Source organism: Salmo salar, chromosome 07, assembly GCF_965601325.2.
Source record: "Salmo salar chromosome 07, fSalSal1, whole genome shotgun sequence".
NCBI classification, from domain to species: Eukaryota; Metazoa; Chordata; class Actinopteri; order Salmoniformes; family Salmonidae; genus Salmo; species Salmo salar.
Window position 1 is genome coordinate 18,667,638 of NC_138297.1, and position 24,531 is coordinate 18,692,168.

Sequence of the window (24,531 nt, forward strand, 5' to 3'; positions counted from 1 at the left end):
ATGATCATTAGAAAGCAAATTACAGACTCCTCTTTAAATCTGGGTATTCCTCCAAAGCTCCATTGTCCTGAGTCTACACAACTCTGCCAGGACCTAGGATCAAGGGAGATACTAAAGTGTTTTAGTACTATATCTCTTGACGCAATGATGAAAATAATCATGGTCTCCAAACCCTCAAGCTGCATACTAGACCCTATTCCAACTAAACTACTGAAAGAGCTGCTTCCTGTGCTTGGCCCTCCTATGTTGAACATAATAAACGGCTCTCTATCCACCGGATGTGTACCAAGCTCACTAAAAGTGGCAGTAATAAAGCCGAATCTTGAAAAAGCCGAATCTTGATCCAGAAATTATAAAAAACTATCGGCCTATATCGAATCTTCCATTCCTCTCAAAATTTTTTGAAAAAGCTGTTGCACAGCAACTCACTGCCTTCCTGAAAACAAACAATGTATACGAAACGCTTCAGTCTGGTTTTAGACCCCATCATAGCACTGAGACTGCACTTGTGAAGGTGGTAAATGACCTTTTAATGACGTCAGACCGAGGCTCTGCATCTGTCCTCGTGCTCCTAGATCTTAGTGCCGCTTTTGATACCATCGATCACCACATTCTTTTGGAGAGATTGGAAACCCAAATTGGTCTACATGGACAAGTTCTGGCCTGGTTTAGATCTTATCTGTCGGAAAGATATCAGTTTGTCTCTGTGAATGGTTTGTCCTCTGACAAATCAATTGTAAATTTCGGTGTTCCTCAAGGTTCCGTTTTAGGACCACTATTGTTTTCACTATATATTTTACCTCTTGGGGATGTCATTCGAAAACATAATGTTAAATTTCACTGCTATGCGGACGACACACAGCTGTACATTTCAATGAAACATGGTGAAGCCCCAAAATTGCCCTCGCTAGAAGCCTGTGTTTCAGACATAAAGAAGTGGATGGCTGCAAACTTTCTACTTTTAAACTCGGACAAAACAGAGATGCTTGTTCTAGGTCCCAAGAAACAAAGAGATCTTCTGTTGAATCTGACAATTAATCTGGATGGTTGTACAGTCGTCTCAAATAAAACTGTGAAGGACCTCGGCGTTACTCTGGACCCTGATCTCTCTTTTGAAGAACATATCAAGACTGTTTCAAGGACAGCTTTTTTCCATCTACGTAACATTGCAAAAATCAGAAATGTTCTGTCCAAAAATGACGCAGAAAAATTAATCCATGCTTTTGTTACTTCTAGGCTGGACTACTGCAATGCTCTACTTTCCGGCTACCCGGATAAAGCACTAAATAAACTTCAGTTAATGCTAAATACGGCTGCTAGAATCCTGACTAGAACCAAAAAATTTGATCATATTACTCCAGTGCTAGCCTCCCTACACTGGCTTACTGTTAAGGCAAGGGCTGATTTCAAGGTTTTACTGCTAACCTACAAAGCATTACATGGGCTTGCTCCTACCTATCTTTCCGATTTGGTCCTGCCGTACATACCTACACGTACGCTACGGTCACAAGACGCAGGCCTCCTAATTGTCCCTAGAATTTCTAAGCAAACGGCTGGAGGTAGGGCTTTCTCCTATAGAGCTCCATTTTTATGGAATGGTCTGCCTACCAATGTGAGAGACGCAGACTCAGTCTCAACCTTTAAGTTTTTACTGAAGACTTATCTCTTCAGTAGGTCCTATGATTAAGTATAGTCTGGCCCAGGAGTGTGAAGGTGAACGGAAAGGCTGGAGCAACGAACCGCCCTTGCTGTCTCTGCCTTGCCGGTTCCCCTCTTTCCACTGGGATTCTCTGCCTCTAACCCTTTTACAGGGGCTGAGTCACTGGCCTACTGGTGTTCTTCCATGCCGTCCATGGGAGGGGTGCGTCACTTGAGTGGGTTGAGTCACTGACGTGGTCTTCCTGTCTGGGTTGGCGCCCCCCCCTTGGGTTGTGCCATGGTGGAGATCGTTGTGGGCTATACTCGGCCTTGTCTTAGGACGGTAAGTTGGTGGTTGGAGACATCCCTCTAGTGGTGTGGGGGCTGTGCTTTGGCAAAGTGGGTGGGGTTATATCCTGCCTGTTTGGCCCTGTCCGGGGGTATCATCGGATCGGGCCACAGTGTCTTCTGATCCCTCCTGTCTCAGCCTCCAGTATTTATGCTGCAGTAGTTTATGTGTCGGGGGGCTAGGGTCAGTCTGTTACATCTCGAGTATTTCTCTTGTCTTATCCGGTGTCCTGTGTGTATTTAAATATGCTCTCTCTAATTCTCTCTTTCTGTCTTTCTCTCGGAGGACCTGAGCCCTAGGACCATGCCTCAGGACTACCTGGTATGATGACTCCTTGCTGTCCCCAGTCCACCTGGCCGTGTTGCTGCTCCAGTTTCAACTGTTCTGCCTGCGGCTATGGAACCCTGACCTGTTCACCGGACGTGCTTGTTGCACCCTCGACAACTACTATGATTATTATTATTTGACCATGCTGGTCATTTATGAACATTTTAACATTTTAACATCTTGACCATGTTCTGTTATAATATCCACCCTGCACAGCCAGAAGAGGACTGGCCACCCCTCATAGCCTGGTTCCTCTCTAGGTTTCTTCCTAGGTTTTTGGCCTTTCTAGGGAGTTTTTCCTAGGGAGTTTTTCCTAGCCACCGTGCTTCTTTCACATGCTTTGCTTGCTGTTTGGGGTTTTAGGCTGGGTTTCTGTACAGCACTTTGAGAATATCAGCTGATGTACGAAGGGCTATATAAAAATAAATTTGATTTGATTTGATTTGAACTCACTCGTAAAAACTGCAGCTCTTTGCTGTATTCTTTGACAGTCTCTCTGTGGTCATGGTTTTAAAAGTTATTATGTAGGCTAGTATCAAACTTTGCTGTAGCCAGGGTCGTGGAAGCTCTGTAGGAACAGTGATTTTGAGCTATCTGATTGGCCAGCACAGAAGTCGAACACAATTTAGCCACAGATCTCCCGGTTCGCCGGGTAGGTAGAGTTTGTCTTTTCACAAAAATGAAATGGTTCAAAATGTGAACACTGCCTACCCGGTATGCTAACCGATCGTGATCGACCGGTTGGTGACCACTGTTGTACAATGTAGCCTATTCATGTTAAATGGAACCCAATCGAACGAGCAGTAAGATAAGACAGGAAAGAAATTAGAATCATGATTCAATGGAAATTGAATACCAGGAAAGTGCCGTGTTCCACCCACCCATAGATATGCAACCTGAATAGAATTGTGGAATGTGTTGACTTTTGTAACAAACGTACATAGTAGATAATAATAACCACAACTGAGTTACATAGTGGCTAATAGCTATCCTCCAACATTGTGTGTGTGTGTGTGTGTGCGCATCCATGCGGGCATCTTGCACTGTCATGTTTCTACTGTGGATCCAAAGAAAGTAAATGCCAAATGTATGTGTGGTGTGTTGAGCTGATGATGTTCCATTGGTAGATTTTGCCCTCTAGTGGAAGTATAGTCAATCACAGACAGGAAGTCAACCCTCATAACGACCCGTCCTTCCTCCCTTGCCCTATAGACTACCACAGTATGAGTCATAATACCCATACAACCTAGAGGTCTAACAGGGACATTGTCATTTAGAGTTTTTCCACCGTACATTTTTCCAATTGGGGATTTTAAAAACAGAACATGAGGGCTGTGTTCCGTGTAGGCCTACCCTGACGTGACATTTTGATAACCATGGAAATATCTCTCAGACAAGGTGACTTTTAAAACAATTGGAACCATTTCCCTGTTTGACCACTAGGTTTTATGGGTATTATGACAACTCGACATTGGGGCTCTACTCCCCATTCTCCAATCATTCCAACACTCATATAGATTGAAGTCAGCAATGTCATGTCATTAGATCTTGCTTTTTAGCTTTTGCTTAAATTACATTTGAATAGAGTTTTGGAGTGAAACAGAGTGGGGAGGGAGCACCTGAGAAAGGGAATTGGGCTAATCTGTCGTGGCAACATGAGAGGAAATAGTACCAGTCGATGGCACACCCCACAGACTTACCATCCATCTCCTCGTCTGTAGTCAGCTCATCATTGGAGCAGATGCTTAACACGTTAACCAGCATCTCAGTGACTAGAGAGAGAGAAATGAAGGGGGTTGGGAGAGAGAGAAAGAAACAGTGAGAGAGAGAGGGAAGACATAAGGGAGAGAGGAAGGAAGGGAGCGTGAGGGAGAGCTAGGACTAGCTGCTAGAATGTGAGCCATGTCTAAAATGTGACATCCAACTGGAGTGGTGAACAGGGAGATGGGTGTTTCCACATTTAACTACACTCCAGTGGTGAACAGGGAGATGGGGGGGTTCCACATTTAACTACACTCCAGTGGTGAACAGGGAGATGGGGGGGGGGGGGTTCCACATTTAACTACACTCCAGTGGTGAACAGGGAGATGGGGGGGGGGTTCACATTTAACTACACTCCAGTGGTGAACAGGGAGATGGGGGGGGGTTCCACATTTAACTACACTCCAGTGGTGAACAGGGAGATGGGGGGGGGTCCACATTTAACTACACTCCAGTGGTGAAAAGGGAGATGGGGGGGGTGTTTCCACATTTAACTACACTCCAGTGGTGAACAGAGATGGGGGGGGGTTCCACATTTAACTACACTCCAGTGGTGAACAGGGAGATGGGGGGGGGTCCACATTTAACTACACTCCAGTGGTGAACAGGGAGATGGGGGGGTTCCACATTTAACTACACTCCAGTGGTGAACAGGGAGATGGGGGGGGTTCCACATTTAACTACACTCCAGTGGTGAACAGGGAGATGGGGGGGGGGGGGGTCCACATTTAACTACACTCCAGTGGTGAACAGGGAGATGGGGGGGGGGGTGTTTCTACATTTAACTAGACTCCAGTGGTGAACAGGGAGATGGGGGGGGGGGGGTTCCACATTTAACTACACTCCAGTGGTGAACAGGGAGATGGGGGGGGGGGGGGGGTTCCACATTTAACTACACTCCAGTGGTGAACAGGGAGATGGGGGGGGTTCCACATTTAACTACACTCCAGTGGTGAACAGGGAGATGGGGGGGGTTCCACATTTAACTACACTCCAGTGGTGAACAGGGAGATGGGGGGGGGGGGTCCACATTTAACTACACTCCAGTGGTGAACAGGGAGATGGGGGGGGTTCCACATTTAACTACACTCCAGTGGTGAACAGGGAGATGGGGGGGGGGGGGTGTTTCTACATTTAACTACACTCCAGTGGTGAACAGGGAGATGGGGGGGGGGGGGGGGGGGGGGGTTCCACATTTAACTACACTCCAGTGGTGAACAGGGAGATGGGGGGGGTTCCACATTTAACTACACTCCAGTGGTGAACAGGGAGATGGGGGGGGGGGGGTCCACATTTAACTACACTCCAGTGGTGAACAGGGAGATGGGGGGGGTGGGTCCACATTTAACTACACTCCAGTGGTGAACAGGGAGATGGGGGGGGGGGGTGTTTCTACATTTAACTAGACTCCAGTGGTGAACAGGGAGATGGGGGGGGGGGGGTTCCACATTTAACTACACTCCAGTGGTGAACAGGGAGATGGGGGGGGGGGGGGGGGGGGGGTTCCACATTTAACTACACTCCAGTGGTGAACAGGGAGATGGGGGGGGTTCCACATTTAACTACACTCCAGTGGTGAACAGGGAGATGGGGGGGGGGGGGGGGGGGGGGGGTGTTTCCACATTTAACTACACTCCAGTGGTGAACAGGGAGATGGGGGGGGTTCCACATTTAACTACACTCCAGTGGTGAACAGGGAGATGGGGGGGGTCCACATTTAACTACACTCCAGTGGTGAACAGGGAGATGGGGGGGGTTCCACATTTAACTACACTCCAGTGGTGAACAGGGAGATGGGGGGGGGGGGGGTGTTTCTACATTTAACTACACTCCAGTGGTGAACAGGGAGATGGGGGGGGGGGGGTTCCACATTTAACTACACTCCAGTGGTGAACAGGGAGATGGGGGGGGTTCCACATTTAACTACACTCCAGTGGTGAACAGGGAGATGGGGGGGGCGGTCCACATTTAACTACACTCCAGTGGTGAACAGGGAGATGGGGGGGGGTTCCACATTTAACTACACTCCAGTGGTGAACAGGGAGATGGGGGGGGTCCACATTTAACTACACTCCAGTGGTGAACAGGGAGATGGGGGTGTTTCCACATTTAACTACACTCCAGTGGTGAACAGGGAGATGGGGGGAGGGTTGTGTAAGTGGGAGTGGGGTCTTGGATAAGATAATTCATAGTTTACACATTGATTAAATGAAACAGAGAATGTAAATTGTAACTTGTCATGCTACTTTAGTACAGTAGATGTCAGCAGCATGTAAAGGATGGGTGACTGGGTGTGCTGCAGATTAAAGTGGATGTATGTCACCTTCAGCCTTATGACACATTATACTAAAATACATGCAGTCAAAGATATCGTAAATTCCTTTTGACAACCTTGTGGCGTTATGCTGAATGACATTTGATGTGATAATTGTTAAGGACACATCTCATTTGATATTTTTGGTTGATAGGTTAGGCATGACTATATCCACATATACCACAGGGTGTGATAATTGGTCATCTCAATTGCTATTTCAAGTTGTTGTGTTGTTAGGCATGTTTATAGCCACATATACCACTGCATGGGAGTCCTAATAACAGCCACAACAACCGTTTCCTAAATGTATTAAATTAACTTGAACTTCACATTTGACAGGGTTGTCATTGTGTGGGTGTGTGTGTCCCGCTCACCTTTCTCCCCGACAAAGGGGAGGGACCAGGTGAAGACGTCCATGAAGTTGGGCAGCCAGTAGGGGTGAGGGGAGCAGTTGAACTGCCTGATGTTCATCACGTTGTTCTCATACTTCAGTACTGCAGCTGTAGGGAACAGGCAAAGACATCATTTAGATGAACTTCAAAAAAGATGCACTGGTTACTTCAGCCATTTAAGTTTCATTACAAAAAAAATGTGAGGTAATTGATTTCCTCCACATTTTTGAGTAAGTACTTATTCAGGGATGTGAAACACTATGTTGCAGACAGAAATATAATGAATAGAGATTACATGATTCCCTATTCTATCTGATAGACAATCATTTCGGTTCTACTTGATACATTTCTTTCTGTAATTTTACATCCTCCGGAACAGCCCCATGGAGAGAGGTGTTTTAAAGGAACATTTCAAACATTTACAACTTCATATTCATCATCTCTACTACTACCCTAACATCAACATATGCGAAAATGGCGCGTTTCTATGTTTTGAAGTAAAAAACAGAGGAAAAAAAGTGTTTCCAATGACATCGGTGTCCTTCATGTGATTTTAACCAATTATGAGTAGGTGTTGCCTACTAATAGCCTGCTAATTGGTTGATGATGTAATTGGAAACACACATCTTCCTTTATTTTCTTTACTACAATACATAGAAATGTGCAATTTTCATATACCCTATGTTGGTGTTGGGGTGGTGCTGGAGATTATGAATATGAAGTAGAAAAATTGTGAAATTTCATCTGACATGTCTGTCACGCTCGTTCGTAGAGAAGGACCAAGGCGCAGCGTGAGTATCGTTCCACATCTTTATTAATATGTGAAACTATGCAAGACAAACAATAAACTATAAACAAACAACAAACCGTGACGACAGAGGTGCAACATGCACAAACTCAAAATAAAATCCCACAAACAACAGGTGGGAAAAGGCTGCCTAAATATGATCCCAAATCAGAGACAACGATAGACAGCTGCCTCTGACTGGGAACCATATCAGGCCAACATAGAAATACAACATCTAGATTACCCACCCTAGTCACACCCTGACCTAACGAAATAGAGAATAAAAGGGATCTCTAAGGTCAGGGCGTGACAATGTCGGTATCACTTCACTTAAAGCATCCAGTGTTCTTGTTCCATCGCGCACTAGCGACTCCTGTGGCGGGCCGGGCGCAGTGCACGCTGACACGGTAGCCAGGTGCATGGTGTTTCCTCCGACACATTGGTGCGGCTGGCTTCCGGGTTAAGTGGGCAGTGTGTCAAGAAGGACGCACAGCTCTCGACCTTCGCCTTTCCCGAGACCATACGGGAGTTGCAGCGATGAGACAAGACTTTAACTACCAATTGGATACCACGAAATTGGGGAGAAAATAAAAAATTATAATTATATATATATATATATATATATATATACACACACACACACACATATATATATACATACTCAAAGAAAAAAAGAGAAAGAAAAAAAAGCATCCAGGTATTATGCATTACAACTTGTTATAAACATGTATGTTATTCATGTTTTATAGCTAGGTAAATATAGAATGTTTTGTCTCTCTATGATTCCAAGTGGCTCAAACTGGCTTTTATTTTGTCTGGATCATTACGAGATGATTACAAGACATTATAATGGGCTAATAACTGCATCATAATGAATTATACCTGGATGCTTTACGTAAACTACTGTAATAACTACTGTAATAACTACTGTAATAACTACTGTAATAACTACTGTAATAACTACTGTAATAACTACTGTAATAACTACTGTAATAACTACTGTAACATGTTGAACGAACCACCGGTGTACATAGCATTATGAATACATTCAGAGGGCCTTCTATCCTAGAACATCCATAGAGTGCATTATAAAACTATCCATAAAACCGTAAATCCTGCTCGTCACTAAACCTGTCAGTTTTACACCATGAGGGACATTGTGTCTTGCAATTAAAACAGAGGTATTAACTAAAAATACCTAGTCTGTCTCCGCTGCGCTGTGTCCTGTTCAACACAGCTGGCCTTTTAAATCCATCCTTGGCTCTTCCAGAATGTTCTTTCGTCTTAATTCCAAGCCCTCAACCCCCACCACTAGAGTCCCAGCATCATTTAAAGGGATTTAAAACATGAATTAAACCAAGAAAAACACCTTGCTCAGCATATGGGCCATCCCTCCCTCCATTCCTTAGTGAGAGAACTTGAATTTCTGGTGAGGGATGAATGGAGGGAGGGATGGAGTTAGAGGGTGAAAGGAGAGAGTGAGAAAGAGGCAGGGAAGAGGGGGGATGGAGGTGAGAGAGACAAAGTGGGGGAAGAGGGGGAGAGAGACAGAGAGAGATGATTAGAGAGAGAAAGAGAGAGATGATTAGAGAGAGAGAAAGAGAGAGAGATGATTAGAGAGAGAGAGAAAGAGTGAGATAATTATAGAGAGCGATAGAGAGAGAGAAAGAGAGAGAGAGAGATGATTGGAGAGTCAGAAGGAGAGAGGATGGCGGTGGAGGGATGTTGAAAGGAAAAGCTGGCGCAGAAAAATAAGCTGAAACAGCAAATCTACTTGTAAGTTCCACAGGAGATAAAACAAAGGGAGAAAGTTTATTAGAGAACCAGGAGGAGTGCTTTGGTTCACCACAGTATGCAATACTGCTCCAGAGGTCTAGTGCATACAGGGGTCCCCAGAAGTCTAGTGTATACAGGGGCTCCGGGTCGGCAGGGGCCCAGGTCGGCTCAGGGGTCCCCGGCGGATACGGGCCAGGGCGGCTCGGGGCCCCAGAAGTCTAGTGTATACAGGGGTCCCCAGAAGTCTAGTGCATACAGGGGCTCCGGGTCGGCAGGGGCCCCAGGTCTAGTGTATACAGGGGTCCCCAGAAGTCTAGTGCATACAGGGGTCTCCAGAGGTCTAGTGCATACAGGGGTCCCCAGAGGTCTAGTGCATACAGGGGTCCCCAGAGGTCTAGTGCATACAGGGGTCCCCAGAGGTCTAGTGCATACAGGGGTCCCCAGAAGTCTAGTGTATACAGGGGTCTCCAGAGGTCTAGTGCATACAGGGGTCCCCAGAAGTCTAGTGTATACAGGGGTCCCCAGAAGTCTAGTGCATACAGGGGTCTCCAGAGGTCTAGTGCATACAGGGGTCCCCAGAAGTCTAGTGTATACAGGGGTCTCCAGAGGTCTAGTGCATACAGGGGTCCCCAGAGGTCTAGTGCATACAGGGGTCTCCAGAGGTCTAGTGCATACAGGGGTCCCCAGAGGTCTAGTGCATACAGGGGTCTCCAGAGGTCTAGTGCATACAGGGGTCTCCAGAGGTCTAGTGTATGCCAATATGCATGGAATATTGGATCTGTGGAAAACACCAAATTCTCTGGGAGGCAATTGTAACATACCAAAGATGGGGTCAGAAACCGAGGCTGTTTCAAGAATCAGTTTAACCCTCAGTGTTTATGAGAGAAACACACAATACCAGCCAAAAGTTTGGACACACCTTTTCTTTATTTGTACTATGTTCTACAGTAGAATTATAGTGAACACATCAAAACTATGAAATAACACATATGGAATCATGTAGTAACCAAAAAAGTGTTTTTTCAAAGTAGCTACCCTTTGCCTTCATGACAGCTTTGCACACTCTTGGCATTCTCTCAACCAGCTTCATGAGGTAGTCACCTGGAATGCATTTCAATTAACAGTGCCTTGTTAAAAGTTAATTTGTTGAATTTCTTTCCTTCTTAATGCGTTTGAGCCAATCAGTTGTGTTGTGACAAGGTATGGGTGGTATACAGAAGATAGCCCTATTTGGTAAAAGACCAAGTCCGTATTATGGCAAGAACAGCTCAAATAAGCAAAGAGAAAGGACAGACCATCATTACTTTAAGACAGGAAAATGTCAAGAACTTTGAAAGTTTCTTCAAGTGCAAAAACCATAATGCGCTATGATGAAACTGGCTCTCATGAGGACCGCCACAGGAAAGGAAGACCCAGAGTTACCTCTGCTGCAGAGGATTAGTTCATTAGAGTTACCAGCCTCAGATTACAGCCCAAATAAATGCTTCACAGACTTCAAATAAGAGACACATCTCAACATCAACTGTTCAGAGGAGACTGTGTGAATCAGGCCTTCATGGTCGAATTGCTGCAAAGAAACCACTACTCAAGGACACCAATAATAAGAAGAGACTTGCTTGGGCCAAGAAACATGAGTAATGGACATTAGACCGGTGGAAAACTGTCCTTTGGTCTGATGAGTCCAAATGTAAGATTTTTGGTTCCAACCGCCATGTCTTTCTGAGACGCAGAGTAGGTGAACGGATGATCTCCGCATGTGTAGTTCCCACCGTGAAGCATGGAGGACGAGGTGTGATGGTGCTTTGCTGGTGACACTGTCAGTGATTTATTTAGAATTCAAGGCACACTTACCCTGCATGGCTACCACAGCATTCTGCAGCGATATGCCATCACATCTGGTTTGCGCTTAGTGGGACTATCATTTGTTTTTCAACAGAACAATGACCCAAAACACACGTACAGGCTGTGTAAGGGCTATTTGACCAAGAAGGAGAGTGATGGAGTGCTGCATCAGATGACCTGGCCTCCGCAATCACTTGACCTCAACCCAATTGAGATGGTTTGGGATAAGTCGGACCGCAGAGTGAAGGAAAAGCAGCCAACAAGTGCTCAGCATGTGGGAACTCCTTCAAGACTGTTTTAAAAGCATTCCTCATGAAGCTGGTTGAGAGAATGCCAGTAGTGTGCAAAACTGTCATCAAGGCAAAGGGTGGCTACTTTGAAGAATCTCAAATATAAAATATATTGTGATTTGTTTAACACTTTTTTGGTTACTACATGATTCCATATGTGTTATTTCATAGTTGTGATGTCTTCACTATTATTCTACAATGTAGAACATAGTACAAATAAATTAAAACCCCTGAATGTGTAGGTGTGTCCAAACCTTTGACTGGTACTGTATGTAGTACAATAAGAAAACATATAATCACAGTCCAACAAATCCAATCCTTTTTTGTATCATGAAAAATCTATAGATTCTCATGGATGTTGTAGAATGATGATAAAAAAAAAACATTTCCAAATACATGATGTTATGTGTGACTTAAACTTGTACGGTATTAGAATACTTTGCTATTTTGGCTCACACAGCAACCCCACTAGTATCAGACCTGGGCCTGGGCCAATGACCTAGTTGGTCTAATCAGGGTAAGGTGTTATCACGTTGCAACAGGCCAGGGAACCACACAGGCAGACACTACTGCCTAACCCCCTTTATACAGCAATCTGCTCCCCCTCCCACCCGCAACACCCAGCCAATGTGGCCCAGATTCGTTGAGGGGAAAGCTGACACCGAGGTCAGGTCCCGGTGGGGACTTTCCTGCCTCAGGGCGTCTCCTGACTGGGTTTGAGAATAGCCAGTCATCAAACGCGGCATGCCAGCCATCTGCATGTCATGAGTCTGTACATCTACAGCCAGACTAACATTCACTTGCATCCCACTGGGCTTGGTGAGAGGTGGGGTTGGTGATACTGTGGTGAGACGAGCGGGTTGAGGAGCAAGCAAACGGTGCAGCCTTGAGTATCAACAACCATTATTATGAGCTGCTTTCTCTTAGATACAGACACACAAACTCAGAAAGCACAAATCCACTTGCATTGTAGGATCTACGCAGTTAGTGGCTTATAACAAGCAACCCCTCCATGCTACAAGGCTCAGCTCGTTGTCGTTTGTGACACCAGCGTTCTGGGTTTGATTCCAGAAAGGACCAAATATTCTTAACCTCTATGGGACCGGCGGGACGAATTCGTCCCACCTACGTAACATCCACTGCCAGCCTGTGGCGCGATTTTCAAAATCTTCAAAATCCTATTACTTCAATTTCTCAAACATATGACTATTTTACAGCCATTTAAAGATAAGACTCTCGTTAATCTAACCACACTGTCCGATTTCAAAAAGGCTTTACAACGAAAGCAAAACATTAGATTATGTCAGCAGAGTACCAAGCCAGAAATAATCAGACACCCATTTTTCAAGCCAGCATATAATGTCACCAAAACCCAGAAGACAGCTAAATGCAGCACTCACCTTTGATGATCTTCATCAGATGACAACCCTAGGACATTATGTTATACAATACATGCATGTTTTGTTCAATCAAGTTCATATTTATATCAAAAACCAGCTTTTTACATTAGCATGTGACGTTCAGAACTAGCATACCCCCCGCAAACTTACGGGGAATTCGCTAACATTTTACTAAATTACTCACGATAAACGTTCACAAAAAGCATAACAATTATTTTAAGAATTATAGATACAGACCTCCTCTATGCACTCGATATGTCCGATTTTAAAATAGCTTTTTGGTGAAAGCACATTTTGCAATATTCTAAGTATATAGCCCAGGCATCACGGGCTCGCTATTTAGACATCCGGCAAGTTTAGCACTCACCATAATCATATTTACTATTATAAAAATGTCATTACCTTTTGTTGTCTTCGTCAGAATGCACACCCAGGACGTCTACTTCAATAACAAATGTTGGTTTGGTCCAAAATAATCCATCGTTATATCCGAATAGCGGCGTTTTGTTCGTGCGTTCCAGACACTATCCGAAATAGTAAAGAAGTGTCGCGCGCTTGGCGCAATTCCTGACAATAAAATTCAAAGTATTCAATTGCCGTACGTCGAAGCATGTCAACCGCTGTTTAAAATCAATTTTTACGTCATTTTTCTCGTAGAAAAGCGGTAAAATTCCGACAGGGAATCTCCTTTTCGGCAAACAGAGGAAAAAATCCCAAAGGCGGGGGCGGTCGGGGTCACGCGCATAAGCTAGTGTCTCTTGATGGGCCACTTGAGAAAGGCGATAATGTGTTTCAGCCTGGGGCTGGAATGACGACATTCTCTTTTTTCCCGGGCTATGAGAGCCTATGGACGACGTGGGAAGTGTCACGTTAGAGCAGAGATCCTTAGTAAATGATAGAGATGGCAAAGAAGTTCCAGAAATGGTCAGACAGGCCACTTCCTGTAAAGGAATCTCTCAGGTTTTGACCTGCCATTTGAGTTCTGTTATACTCACAGACACCATTCAAACAGTTTTAGAAAATTTAGGGTGTTTTCTATCCATATGTAATAAGTATATGCATATTCTAGTTACTGAGTAGGAGTGGTAACCAGATTAAATCGGGTATGTTTTTTATCCAGCCGTGTCAATGCTGCCCCCTAGCCCTAACAGGTTAACATGTGACTTCCTTTTCATAAAATAATAAAATGAAGAAAAAAAACCTCACAAATCAATACATTTTCAAAAAAAGAAAGAAAAAAAAAACCGTTATTTTTTTCGGAGGTTTCTTGCAGTTCCTCAGATGACCACCAGGGGTCTCTGTTGCTCTGATAAAGCTGCATGCTCCTCTAGTGCTTCTTTGGGGAAAAGACCAGACTCTGTGCTTTAACACGCATACACTACCACAGTCAAGTCATCCCGATGCCTACCCACCTGTCTGTCCTCTCCTACATTATTTACAGAGGAGTGCCTGCTGAGAAGGGTTTTCCTCCCTTCGTAACGAGGACGGCTCTCTGATCCCCTTTGTCTGGAGGGAAGTGGGGTAGAGGGATGAAAGTTCCTCTCTACCTCCCCTGGCTTAATGCTTCCTCCTGTACTGTCTGTCTGCCCATCAGACTCTACTCACTCTACTGTCTACCTCTCTGTATTCATGTAACAGAGGCAGACAGGAAATAGAGGAGGGAAATGGGCTGTTTTGATTTTTCACTTCACTTCAATTTATCATCCCACACATATTTGATCAGAGTAGATCACTGTTGCAGTGGGGCAATACAGTAGGCTACACGGTACAGTGTTAGTAATAACGCAGATTGAGTTGTCATTGATCAATAATTGAGGTCTTGATCTTAACTAGAGTTAAGTCACAGAAGGAGACTAAATAATAACAATGGAATGTTTATTGGTTAACTGGTCCTCTCTTGCCAAGAGTCCCATCCAACTTCCCACCCAGAAATCCAGGGAGGAAAACACAACCTCCCCATTCGGCTATGATGTGCTCCGGCTGGAGGGGGAGGGAATCCCTGGAGAACATCCAGACAAGGTGCCCACGCTGTCGTCCGTGACGAGGCGGAAAATTCCCTTGTTCACTGTCATCATTCCTGTCCCGGGGGATGCCAACCTGATATTCTTTCCACGCCAGCATGCCATCTCTTTCCACCCCTCGTACGATCGCACCGCCACATGCCAACCTCACAGGAAACTGAACTCTGACATTTCAGAGGTCAATAAACAATGACCTCGGCCATATCTCTGAGTCTGTCCTCTCTAGAGCAACAGCAATTTCCATCCATGTCCATCTCTAATTTCATTCTATCAACGAAAAACAGGAGAGAGAAGGGGAAAGACGGCTGTTTAAGAAGCAGGTAGGCTAAATGTTTGTGCTGAAGTTTGACACAGCCAACTTCTCACCACACATGCCTGAATCCCCAGTCTGACACTTTCAAAGCCGTCCATCTACTTCTGTCTCCCCGGCACACTTCCAACTGTCTAAACACCAGCAACATACGGCAGGGGAAAAAACAGGTAAATGTCTTATGTGTGTTTGGATATGTGTAATTACCATCACTGTCCAAGAGGCAGGCCCAGTGACCGAAGGGTCTTGTTGAGCTGGGAGATTTTAATTAAGCAGCTAGACAATATAGCATGCGCAAATATTATTTCCCCCTTGGAGTCCTCCAACCTCCTCTATTTTGTGTTGCAGCAGCCAGTTTTCACGTTTACAGCTCACGGAGAGAAAGGATAAAGAGAGAGGGGGTGGGAGAGAGGAGGGTGAGAGTGAGAGAGAGGGAGGGAGGGAGAGCAATCATGGCGGTGTGTTTTCATTTGAGAGCAGGGTGTACCATAGTTCATCTCTCTCTACACACCAGTGTAATGTCAGGGAAGTAGCAGGAGGAGCATAACACATTAGCCTGAGTGACCATCAGTGACAACCCAGCTCCAGCTCATGTGACCACAGACAAGTTGACCCCTGACAGGAGACCCTGTAGAGCAGTAGACCTTTGTCTCAGGGGTCGAACAATCTGATTCTACGATTTATCTTATCCTTAAAAAAAAAAAGGAGCTATGTGGCCTTTACATTTCATCCACTCAGCAATGTTGGCCTTTGTGTTTTGGTTTTTATTTATTTGCCTGTGAAACCACAGAGCCAGGAAACCCCTAGCCCGGATGGCATCCCCTCTCTGATAAGGGTTACACTGTCCCAGGACCGCAGACCATTGGGGAGGGGCCCTGGTTAATCTGAATCTGGCAAAGTCTTCATGCCGAGCTGACGGGCTCCTTTTAGATTTACAGTGGCCATCGACCGGCCATCAATCACTAGACTGCGGCGCTCGCAACCGAGGCCCCAGTCCAAGATGAGAGAAGATCAATCTATTACAGTCACTTGCGTTTCAATTGGGCGCCCTGCCCCTGCCCCCACCTAAATGAATGATCAGACAGATTCTAACCATATTTGTGCCTCATTGGGCGGTTCTTAACAGAAATAACATTGAGAATGTTCTCTTCCTACCTCTTCATTTAGAAGCTCTATCCCTTGTTGTTTCAAGAGAATAGAAAATAATCCTAGAAAACGACATCGCCTGAGTCAAACTCTTTTTAACCGTAAAAAAAAAATCTTTGAGGAATTATGCAACCGATGTTAAAATGCACCACAAAACTACAGTGGGAAGTAGAATCTAACAGGGCTGAGTAATTGCCTGCGTTCCTGACTGTGCTCCACAAGGCCGGCTATTTAAATCTCTTTACCTTTGAGTTGGCAAAGCTGGGATTAGATATCAAAGTGGGCCGAGAACAGGGAACATCAAGGTTAAAACAACAACCTGGAAACATAGCCCATTGTAAGACTGACAAAAATACTTCAAAACATCTCAACACACGCCCTCAAGTAAACTCACTGGCTTTGCCCCAATTCACACCTATGCGAAAATATGCCCCCATGGGGAAAATGGCAGTCTCTTTCTCTGTGTGTGTGTGTGTCAAAAACAGCCCCATCCCCTTCTCCCTTTCTCTCCCTGTCCCGGAAACTCCCCTTTGGTGCCCCTATTGGACAAAAAGAGTCGCTCTGAGACTTTTTGTGCTGACTCACTTCACAAAGGTCTGTCTGTGTCCAGCCTCCTCCAGAGTGTGCATGCCAAATGGACCGCAGTCAGCCCAGTCCAGCCCATCCCCATCTAAACCAACCCAAGAGACGCAAAATAAACTAATACATAGTCGAGGTAATGAATACTGGGGACTCTGTGCTTACCTTTGTTGTTGTAGACGTCTAGGTAGTTGGGTGCCGAGAAGATGGTGATGAGAGAAGGAAACCCTGTCGTCTGGCTCTTCCTGTACATGCGGTACCTAGATGGAGAGACAGCATCATGATTACCGTCTCAACAGCACTACCTAATACTCTGTAGCTCAGTGTGGTAGAGCAGCGGGTTCGATTCCCAGGACCATCTGAAATGTACGCACGCATTACTTTAAAATCGGTTTGGATAAAAGGGCCTGCTGAATGGCATATATTACAACAGGTTATATAATAATGGAACATACACATTGTGCATGAAGTCAACAGTGCCCTGAGGAACAATTGAATTGATTTGGACACGGTAATCTGATCCTAGAGCTGTGCCTAAGGCTGACTTGTACGTCAAGCTGTCCTCGCTCTTTGAGTGGGACCAGACAGTCTGCGTGGACAGGCAGCGGGAGTGCAGAAAAACAAACAGGGCAACAAGCCTTCGGTCAGTTTGGGCGCTCCCCTCTGCCTCAATCAGCCTTCTCTTCAACGTTTTGACATGCTTGCTACCAAAGTCCTTTGAAGGGGCACGGATGGCCAAAACTCAATAACTTTTAATACAGCACAATTTTTTAATAAGCACAGGTCCAAATGTTTACTTGCGTAAACTCAAGCGACATAGTTGTCCAAGGAGAATGGCTGTAGCAGTCAGCGGTGGGTACAAAGAGGACACTTACCCAGCGTCCTGTGCTTCATGGGCTCGAATGACAGATAACAAGTTATTGTGTTGTAGAAAGTCGCAGACAGCGGGGTAGCTGTTGAAAGACAAGATGACACATGCTTGATTAACGGGTCTAATTTGATCTAAAGACAGTGATTAGATTTCGTTGACACATAATTGAAATAGATATTCATTCAAACGTGTTTGAATACATTTGTAAATATAGCAGATGCATCTTCATCATGTTACCATCAGAAAGAGTAAACAAAATAATCCACGGGCTTGTGGTTTCTCAACAAACACTATAATTATTTAGTGTGTGTGTAGCTTTTGCATACTCATGCGGTTCTGAACAGGCTGAGATGAAGGTGGCCAAAACAAACTGACAGTAATTACAGTATAGGACAGTTGCAGTATTTTCCATGCCATAACCTTTCCTTACCAAAGACACCAAAAGTCCACTGGAAATGTCCTTTCGCTCTCAGTGGGGCAGGCCCTAGTCACACAGCCAACAACCCCTAAAAACCAGTAACGTTGAAAACATTCCTAAATCACCTACCGGAGAAGGAACGTTTAGTAAGTGAGTGACCTTGGGAAACGGAATGCAACTGTGAGTCCAAATCCTTTCATAACTCCCGACCACAACAACTTCTAAACGCTATTCCATGAACAGCTGATGCCACATGAGAGCCATCCAAGGATAAATATGCAATATTCTCAGACTGTTTACAAATCATTCAAAGAACCACTCATTGTGCGACCTATTCATGTTGGTATTTTATTGTAGGTTACAAATAATCAACCGTTTCACATTGAGAAAAATACACATCAGCTGTACATTAGGAAATACGTGACGGACATGAGCTCATTTAGCTCTGTGCAGGTGGCTAAACTCAAGTCCTTGTTGCTGGATGTAGCTAATTTGCATAACAATGGTCATGCTCTTTGCTCAGTACGAGTCTCCATTGGCGAATGCTTCTGGAGCTAGAGGGTAGCTTACTGCTTTGTGTGATAGGTAAATGGATTTCTTTTCATGAAGCCTTGCACTTCTGGCCACTGGGCACTTCTGGTAACATCCAATGTCCTCACCCTACAGTTAATATCCAGGACAAAAAAGTAAACAAGAGAACATAAACTCTCACTTCACTAAAAGTAAACAAATATGTCTCAATTCACATTTCCTTGTTAGACGGGTAACAGGATACGCTTTGAGTGGCACAGTAACACATCAGGCTTCTCAGCTGAGAGTACTTTGCTTTGTCACTCGAGGTGGACTTAAACCTAGAAATAGGTCTAGCTATAAGATCATTCTGTTACTGGTCACATGAGGAGAGAAAATACGACTGACGGAGGAACATTGCCAAAGTGTGTGTACGGTTTCTTTGCGGTGTGATCGCATTGCTTCGAGGATAATAAAAAGTGTGCATCTAATATCCATCTCGATTCATTATTTTAATCCATTATTTCTTTCCATGCACCTGTCACTGTTTGGCAGATGCTGTTGCTAGGTATTGCTCAGAAGACTAAATACATTTTGTGCTGAAAGCATTTGACATCTGTTCTGGGACACAGATGTGAGCCATCCAACAGTTGTGCACTGTCCCTAACAAATCAATAAATACATGCACACCCTGTCTACTTCAAATCTGACAGTATACTCTGTGAATCATTTGTACAGCCAAAATCCAATTAAGGGCTATTTTCATAAAGCATCTAAAATACCATGCAATTGCCTGCTAAGGCTACTCACAAATAGTAATCAATGGTAAAAAAAAACAAACATATTTAGTCAACAACCACACAGCAAAGTGTCCGCTAGGCTATAGCAGGGTAGAAAAGATGGGGCCTGTATTCAAAACAACATGCAATTTCACACCTCAGTAATGTGTGTAAAACAGTTATGAGGGGGCCTATGGTGCTGGAATAAGACACAGCTGCCAGAATCAGGAAAAGGGACTAAACTGAGTCTTTTCTCTCCGATTGGCGAATTGTTCTCCTTTTAGTCTGGAGCTTGAAGCTGGCCCATAAACTCAGCATGCCAGTGTGCTGCCAATTACAATGAGCCTTGCAGGCAGATCCAGCCTAGGGGAAAACAACAAGGCTACATGTCAAATGGCATCCTATTCCCTATATAGTGCACTACCCATAAAGGACTCTGGTCAAAAGGAGTGCACTATGTAGGGAAATGTAGTGCCATTTGGGATGCAAGGCCAAGGCCACAGAGGAATTTAAGCCAAGCCAAGAAGACACAGGAGGCTGTTGGGCTAGGGTACAGGAGGAAGCAGCTAACGTGGGTTGGAATTTTACTGTCCGATCCTGTTTGAGTGTTTATACTACAACAGCCATTGACAAGGGCCCTGTTCAAACAGTGCATTTGGAAAGTATTCAGACACCTTGACTTTTTCCACATTATGTTACGTTACGTTACAGCCTTATTCTAAAATGTACTCTACCGTTCAAAAGTTTGGGGTCACTTAGAAATGTCCTTGTTTTTGAAAGAAAAACATGTTCTTCGCATTAAAATAACATAAAATTGATCAGAAATACAGTGTAGACATTGCTAATGTTGTAAATGACTATTGTAGCATGAAACAGCTGATTTTTAATGGAATATCTACAGTCGTGGCCAAAAGTTTTGAGAATGACACAAAAATTAATTTTCACAAAGTTTGCTGCTTCAGTGTCTTTAGATATTTTTGTCAGATGTTACTATGGAATACTGAAGTATAATTACAAGCATTTCATAAGTGTCAAAGGCATTTATTGAAAATTACATGAAGTTGATGCAAAGAGTCAATATTAGCAGTGTTGACCCTTCTTTTTCAAGACCTCTGCAATCCGCCCTGGCATGCTGTCAATTAACTTCTGGGCCACATCCTGACTGATGGCAGCCCATTCTTGCATAATCAATGCTTGGAGTTTGTCAGAATTTGTGGGGTTTTGTTTATCCACCCGCCTCTTAAGGTCTGGGGAGTTTCCTGACCATGGACCCAAAATATAGATTTTTTGTTCCCCGAGCCACTTAATTATCACGTTTGCCTTCTGGCAAGGTGCTCCATCATGCTGGAAAAGGCATTGTTTGTCACCAAACTGTTCCTGGATGGTTGGGAGAAGTTGCTCTCAGAGGATGTGTTGGAACCATTCTTTATTCATGGCTGTGTTCTTAGGCAAAATTCTGAGTGAGCCCACTCCCTTGGCTGAGAAGCAACCCCACACATGAATGGTCTCAGGATGCTTTACTGTTGGCATGACACAGGACTGATGATAGCCTTGTCTTCTCTGGACAAGCTTTTTCCGGATGCCCCAAACAATTGAAAATCGGATTCATCAGAGAAAATTACTTTACCCCAGTCCTCAGCAGTCCAATCCCTGTACCTTTTGCAGAATATCAGTCTGTCCCTGATGTTTTTCCTGGAGAGAAGTGGCTTCTTTGCTGCCCTTCTTGACACCAGGCCATCCTCCAAAGGTCACTGTGCGTGCAGATGCACTCACACCTGCCTGCTGCCATTCCTGAGCAAGCTCTGTACTGGTGGTTCCCCGATCCCGCAGCTGAATCAACTTTAGGAGACGGTCCTGGAGCTTGCTGGACTTTCTTGGGTGCCCTGAAGCCTTCATCACAACAATTGAACCGCTCTCCTTGAAGTTCTTGATGATCCGATAAATGGTCGATTTAGGTGCAATCTTACTGGCAGCAATATCCTTGCCTGTGAAGCCCTTTTTGTGCAAAGCAATGATGACGGTACGTGTTTCCTTGCAGGTAACCATGGTTGACAGAGGAAGAACAATGATTCCAAGCACCACCCTCCTTTTGAAGCTTCCAGTCTGTTATTCGAACTCAATCAGCATGACAGAGTGATCTCCAGCCTTGTCCTTGTCAACACTCACACCTGTGTTAACGAGAGAATCACTGACATGATGTCAGCTGGTCCTTTTGTGGCAGGGCTGAAATGCAGTGGAAATGTTTTTTGGGGATTCAGTTCCTTTGCATAGCAAAGAGGGACTTTGCAATTCATTTCAATCCATCTGATCACTCTTCATAACATTCTGGAGTATATGCAAATTGCCATCATACAAACTGAGGCAGCAGACTTTGTGAAAATTAATATTTGTGACATTCTCAAAACTTTTGGCCACGACTGTACATACGCGTACAGAGGCCCATTATCAGCAACCATCACTCCTGTGTTCCAATGGCACGTTGTGTTAGCTAATCCAAGTTTATCATTTAAAAGGCTAATTGATCATTAGAAAACCATTTTTGCAATAATGTTAGCACAGCTAAAAACTGTTGTCTGATTAAAGAAGCAATAAAACTGGCCTTCTTTAGACTAGTTGAGTATCTGGAGCATCAGCATTTGTGGGTTCGATTACAGGCTCAAAATGACCAGAAACAAAGAACTTTCTTCTGAAACTCGTCAGTCTATTCTTGTTCTGAGAAATTAAGGCTATTCCATGAAAGAAATTGCCAAGAAACTGAAGCTCTTGTTCAAAGCTGTGTACCACTCCCATCACAAAACAGCACAAACGGACTCTAACCAGGATAGAAAGAGGAGTGGGAGGCCCTGGTGCACAACTGAGCAAGACGACAAGTACATTAGAGTGTCTAGTTTGAGAAACAGACACCTCACAAGTCCTCAACCGGCAGCTTCATTAAATAGTACCCGCAAAACACCAGTCTCAACGTCAACAGTGAAGAGGCGACTCTGGGATGCTGGCCTTCTAGGCAGAGTTCCACTGTCCAGTGTCTGTGTTATTTTGCCCATCTTAATCTTTTATTTTTATTGGCCAGTCTGAAATATGGCTTTTTATTTGCAACTCTGCCTAGGTCAGCATCCCGGAGTTGCCTCTTCACTATTGACGTTGAGTCTGGTGTTTTGCAGGTACTATTTAATGAAGCTGCCAGTTGAGGACTTGTAAGGCATCTGTTTCTCAAACTAGACACTAATGTACTTGTCCTCTTGCTCAGTTGCTCAGTTTTTTTTAATTAACTCAATCTACACACAATACCCCATAATGACAAAGCAAAAACAGGTTCTTAGAAATACATCACATTTACATAAGTACTCAGATCCTGTACTCAGTACTTTGTTCAAGCACCTTTGGCAGTGATAGCAGCCTCGAGTCTTGGGAATGATGCTACAAGCTTTGCACACTTGTAATTGGGGAGTTTCTCCCATTCTTCTCTGCAGATCCTCTCAAGCTCTGTCAGGTTGGATGGGGAGCGTCGCTGCACAGCTATTTTCAGGTCTCTCCAGAGATGTTCGATCGGGTTAAAGTCCGGGCTCTGGCTGGGCCACTCAAGGACATTCAGAGACTTGTCCCGAAGCCACTCCTGCGTTGTCTTTGCTGTGTGCTTAGGGTTGTGGTCTTATTGGAAGGGGAATCTTCGCCCAAGTCTAAGGTTCTGAGCGCTCTGGAGCAGGTTTTCATCAAGGATCTCTCTGTACTTTGCTCCGTTCATCTTTCCCTCGATACTGACTAGTCGCCCAGTCCCTGCCGCTGAACCCCCCCCCCCCCCCCCCCTCCCCCCAGCATGATACTGCCACCACCATGCTTCACCGTAGGGATGGTGCCATGTAACCTCCAGACGTGACGCTTGGCATTCAGGCCAAAGAGTCTAATCTTGGTTTCATCAGACCAGAGAAGCTTGTTTCTCATGGTCAGATTCCTTTAGGTGCCTTTTGGCAAACTCCAGCAGGCTGTCATGTGCCTTTTACTGAGGAGTGGCTTCCGTCTGGCTACTCTACCATAAAAGGCCTGATTGGTGGAGTGCTGCAGAGATGGTTGTCCTTCTGGAAGGTTCTCCCATCTCCAGAAAGGAACTCTGGAGCTCTGTCAGAGTGACCATCGGGTTCTTGGTCACCTCCTTCACCAAGGCCCTTCTCCCCATTGATTGCTCAGTTTAGCTGGGCGGCCAGCTCTAGGAAGAGTCTTGGTTTTTCTAAACTTCTTCCATTTAAGAATTGTTAGGTTCTAAATGAACCGAGTAAAAACTCACGGACGATTAGTAAAGCTCAAACCAAGTTTCTTTACCCAAAGGGTTAGACAGCTGAACAGACAAAGACATGTTTCCACCAGCACAAGGATATACACCCCAATTTGGGTGCAGTCTCCTCCTTCCTTCTAAACATTACATCTTTATCGCTGGTCAGGAAGTTAAGTGATGTGGGTAATAAACTGTTCCTTCTCCTGTAATATGACCTGACCTCGGTCCCAAATCCTCACTAATCCACAGCTCTCCACCCTTATCAGTGACTGCAACCATGTGATTGCCTTTTTTTTACTCAGTACACTCCAAGCCTCTGGCTCATATCCACCCTTAATTGACCACACCATATACATTCCTCCTACAGATTCACTTCTGGTGTAGAAACTAGACTGTAGCACCCCTCATTTCGATAGGATACCTAATGATTAACAACATTTCAAGTTTAGGAGTCAGAACCCATCAGAATGATGGAGGCCACTGTGTTCTTGGGGACCTTCAATGGTGCAGACATTATTTGGTACCCTTCCACAGATCTGTGCCTCTACACAATGCTGTCTCAGAGCTCTACGGACAATTCCTTCAACCTCATGGCTTGGTTTTTGCTCTGACATGCATTGTCAATTGTTAGACCTTATATAGAACGGTGTGTGTGCCTTTCCAAATCATGTCCAATCAATTGAATTTACCCCAGGTGGACTCCAAGTTGAAGAAACATCTCAAGGATGATCAATGGAAAAAAGGGTCTGAATAC

At 44.7% G+C, this 24,531-nt stretch overlaps 1 protein-coding gene across 4 annotated transcripts in view; it reads right to left on the reverse strand.

Annotated features, from left to right (window-relative positions):
- The window catches only part of LOC106608629 (protein phosphatase 3 catalytic subunit alpha), a 138,164-nt gene that overhangs the window by 19,710 nt on the left and 93,923 nt on the right, over positions 1-24,531 (reverse strand). For all 4 annotated transcript variants that reach the window (XM_014206697.3, XM_014206695.3, XM_014206696.3 and 1 more), the window contains exons 7-10: positions 17,808-17,885; positions 17,098-17,192; positions 6,764-6,889; positions 4,015-4,086 (exon numbers count right to left, since the gene is read on the reverse strand). In XM_014206697.3, coding sequence (XP_014062172.1) covers positions 4,015-4,086; positions 6,764-6,889; positions 17,098-17,192; positions 17,808-17,885 — 371 coding nt within the window. The remainder of the gene's footprint in view (positions 1-4,014; positions 4,087-6,763; positions 6,890-17,097; positions 17,193-17,807; positions 17,886-24,531) is intronic.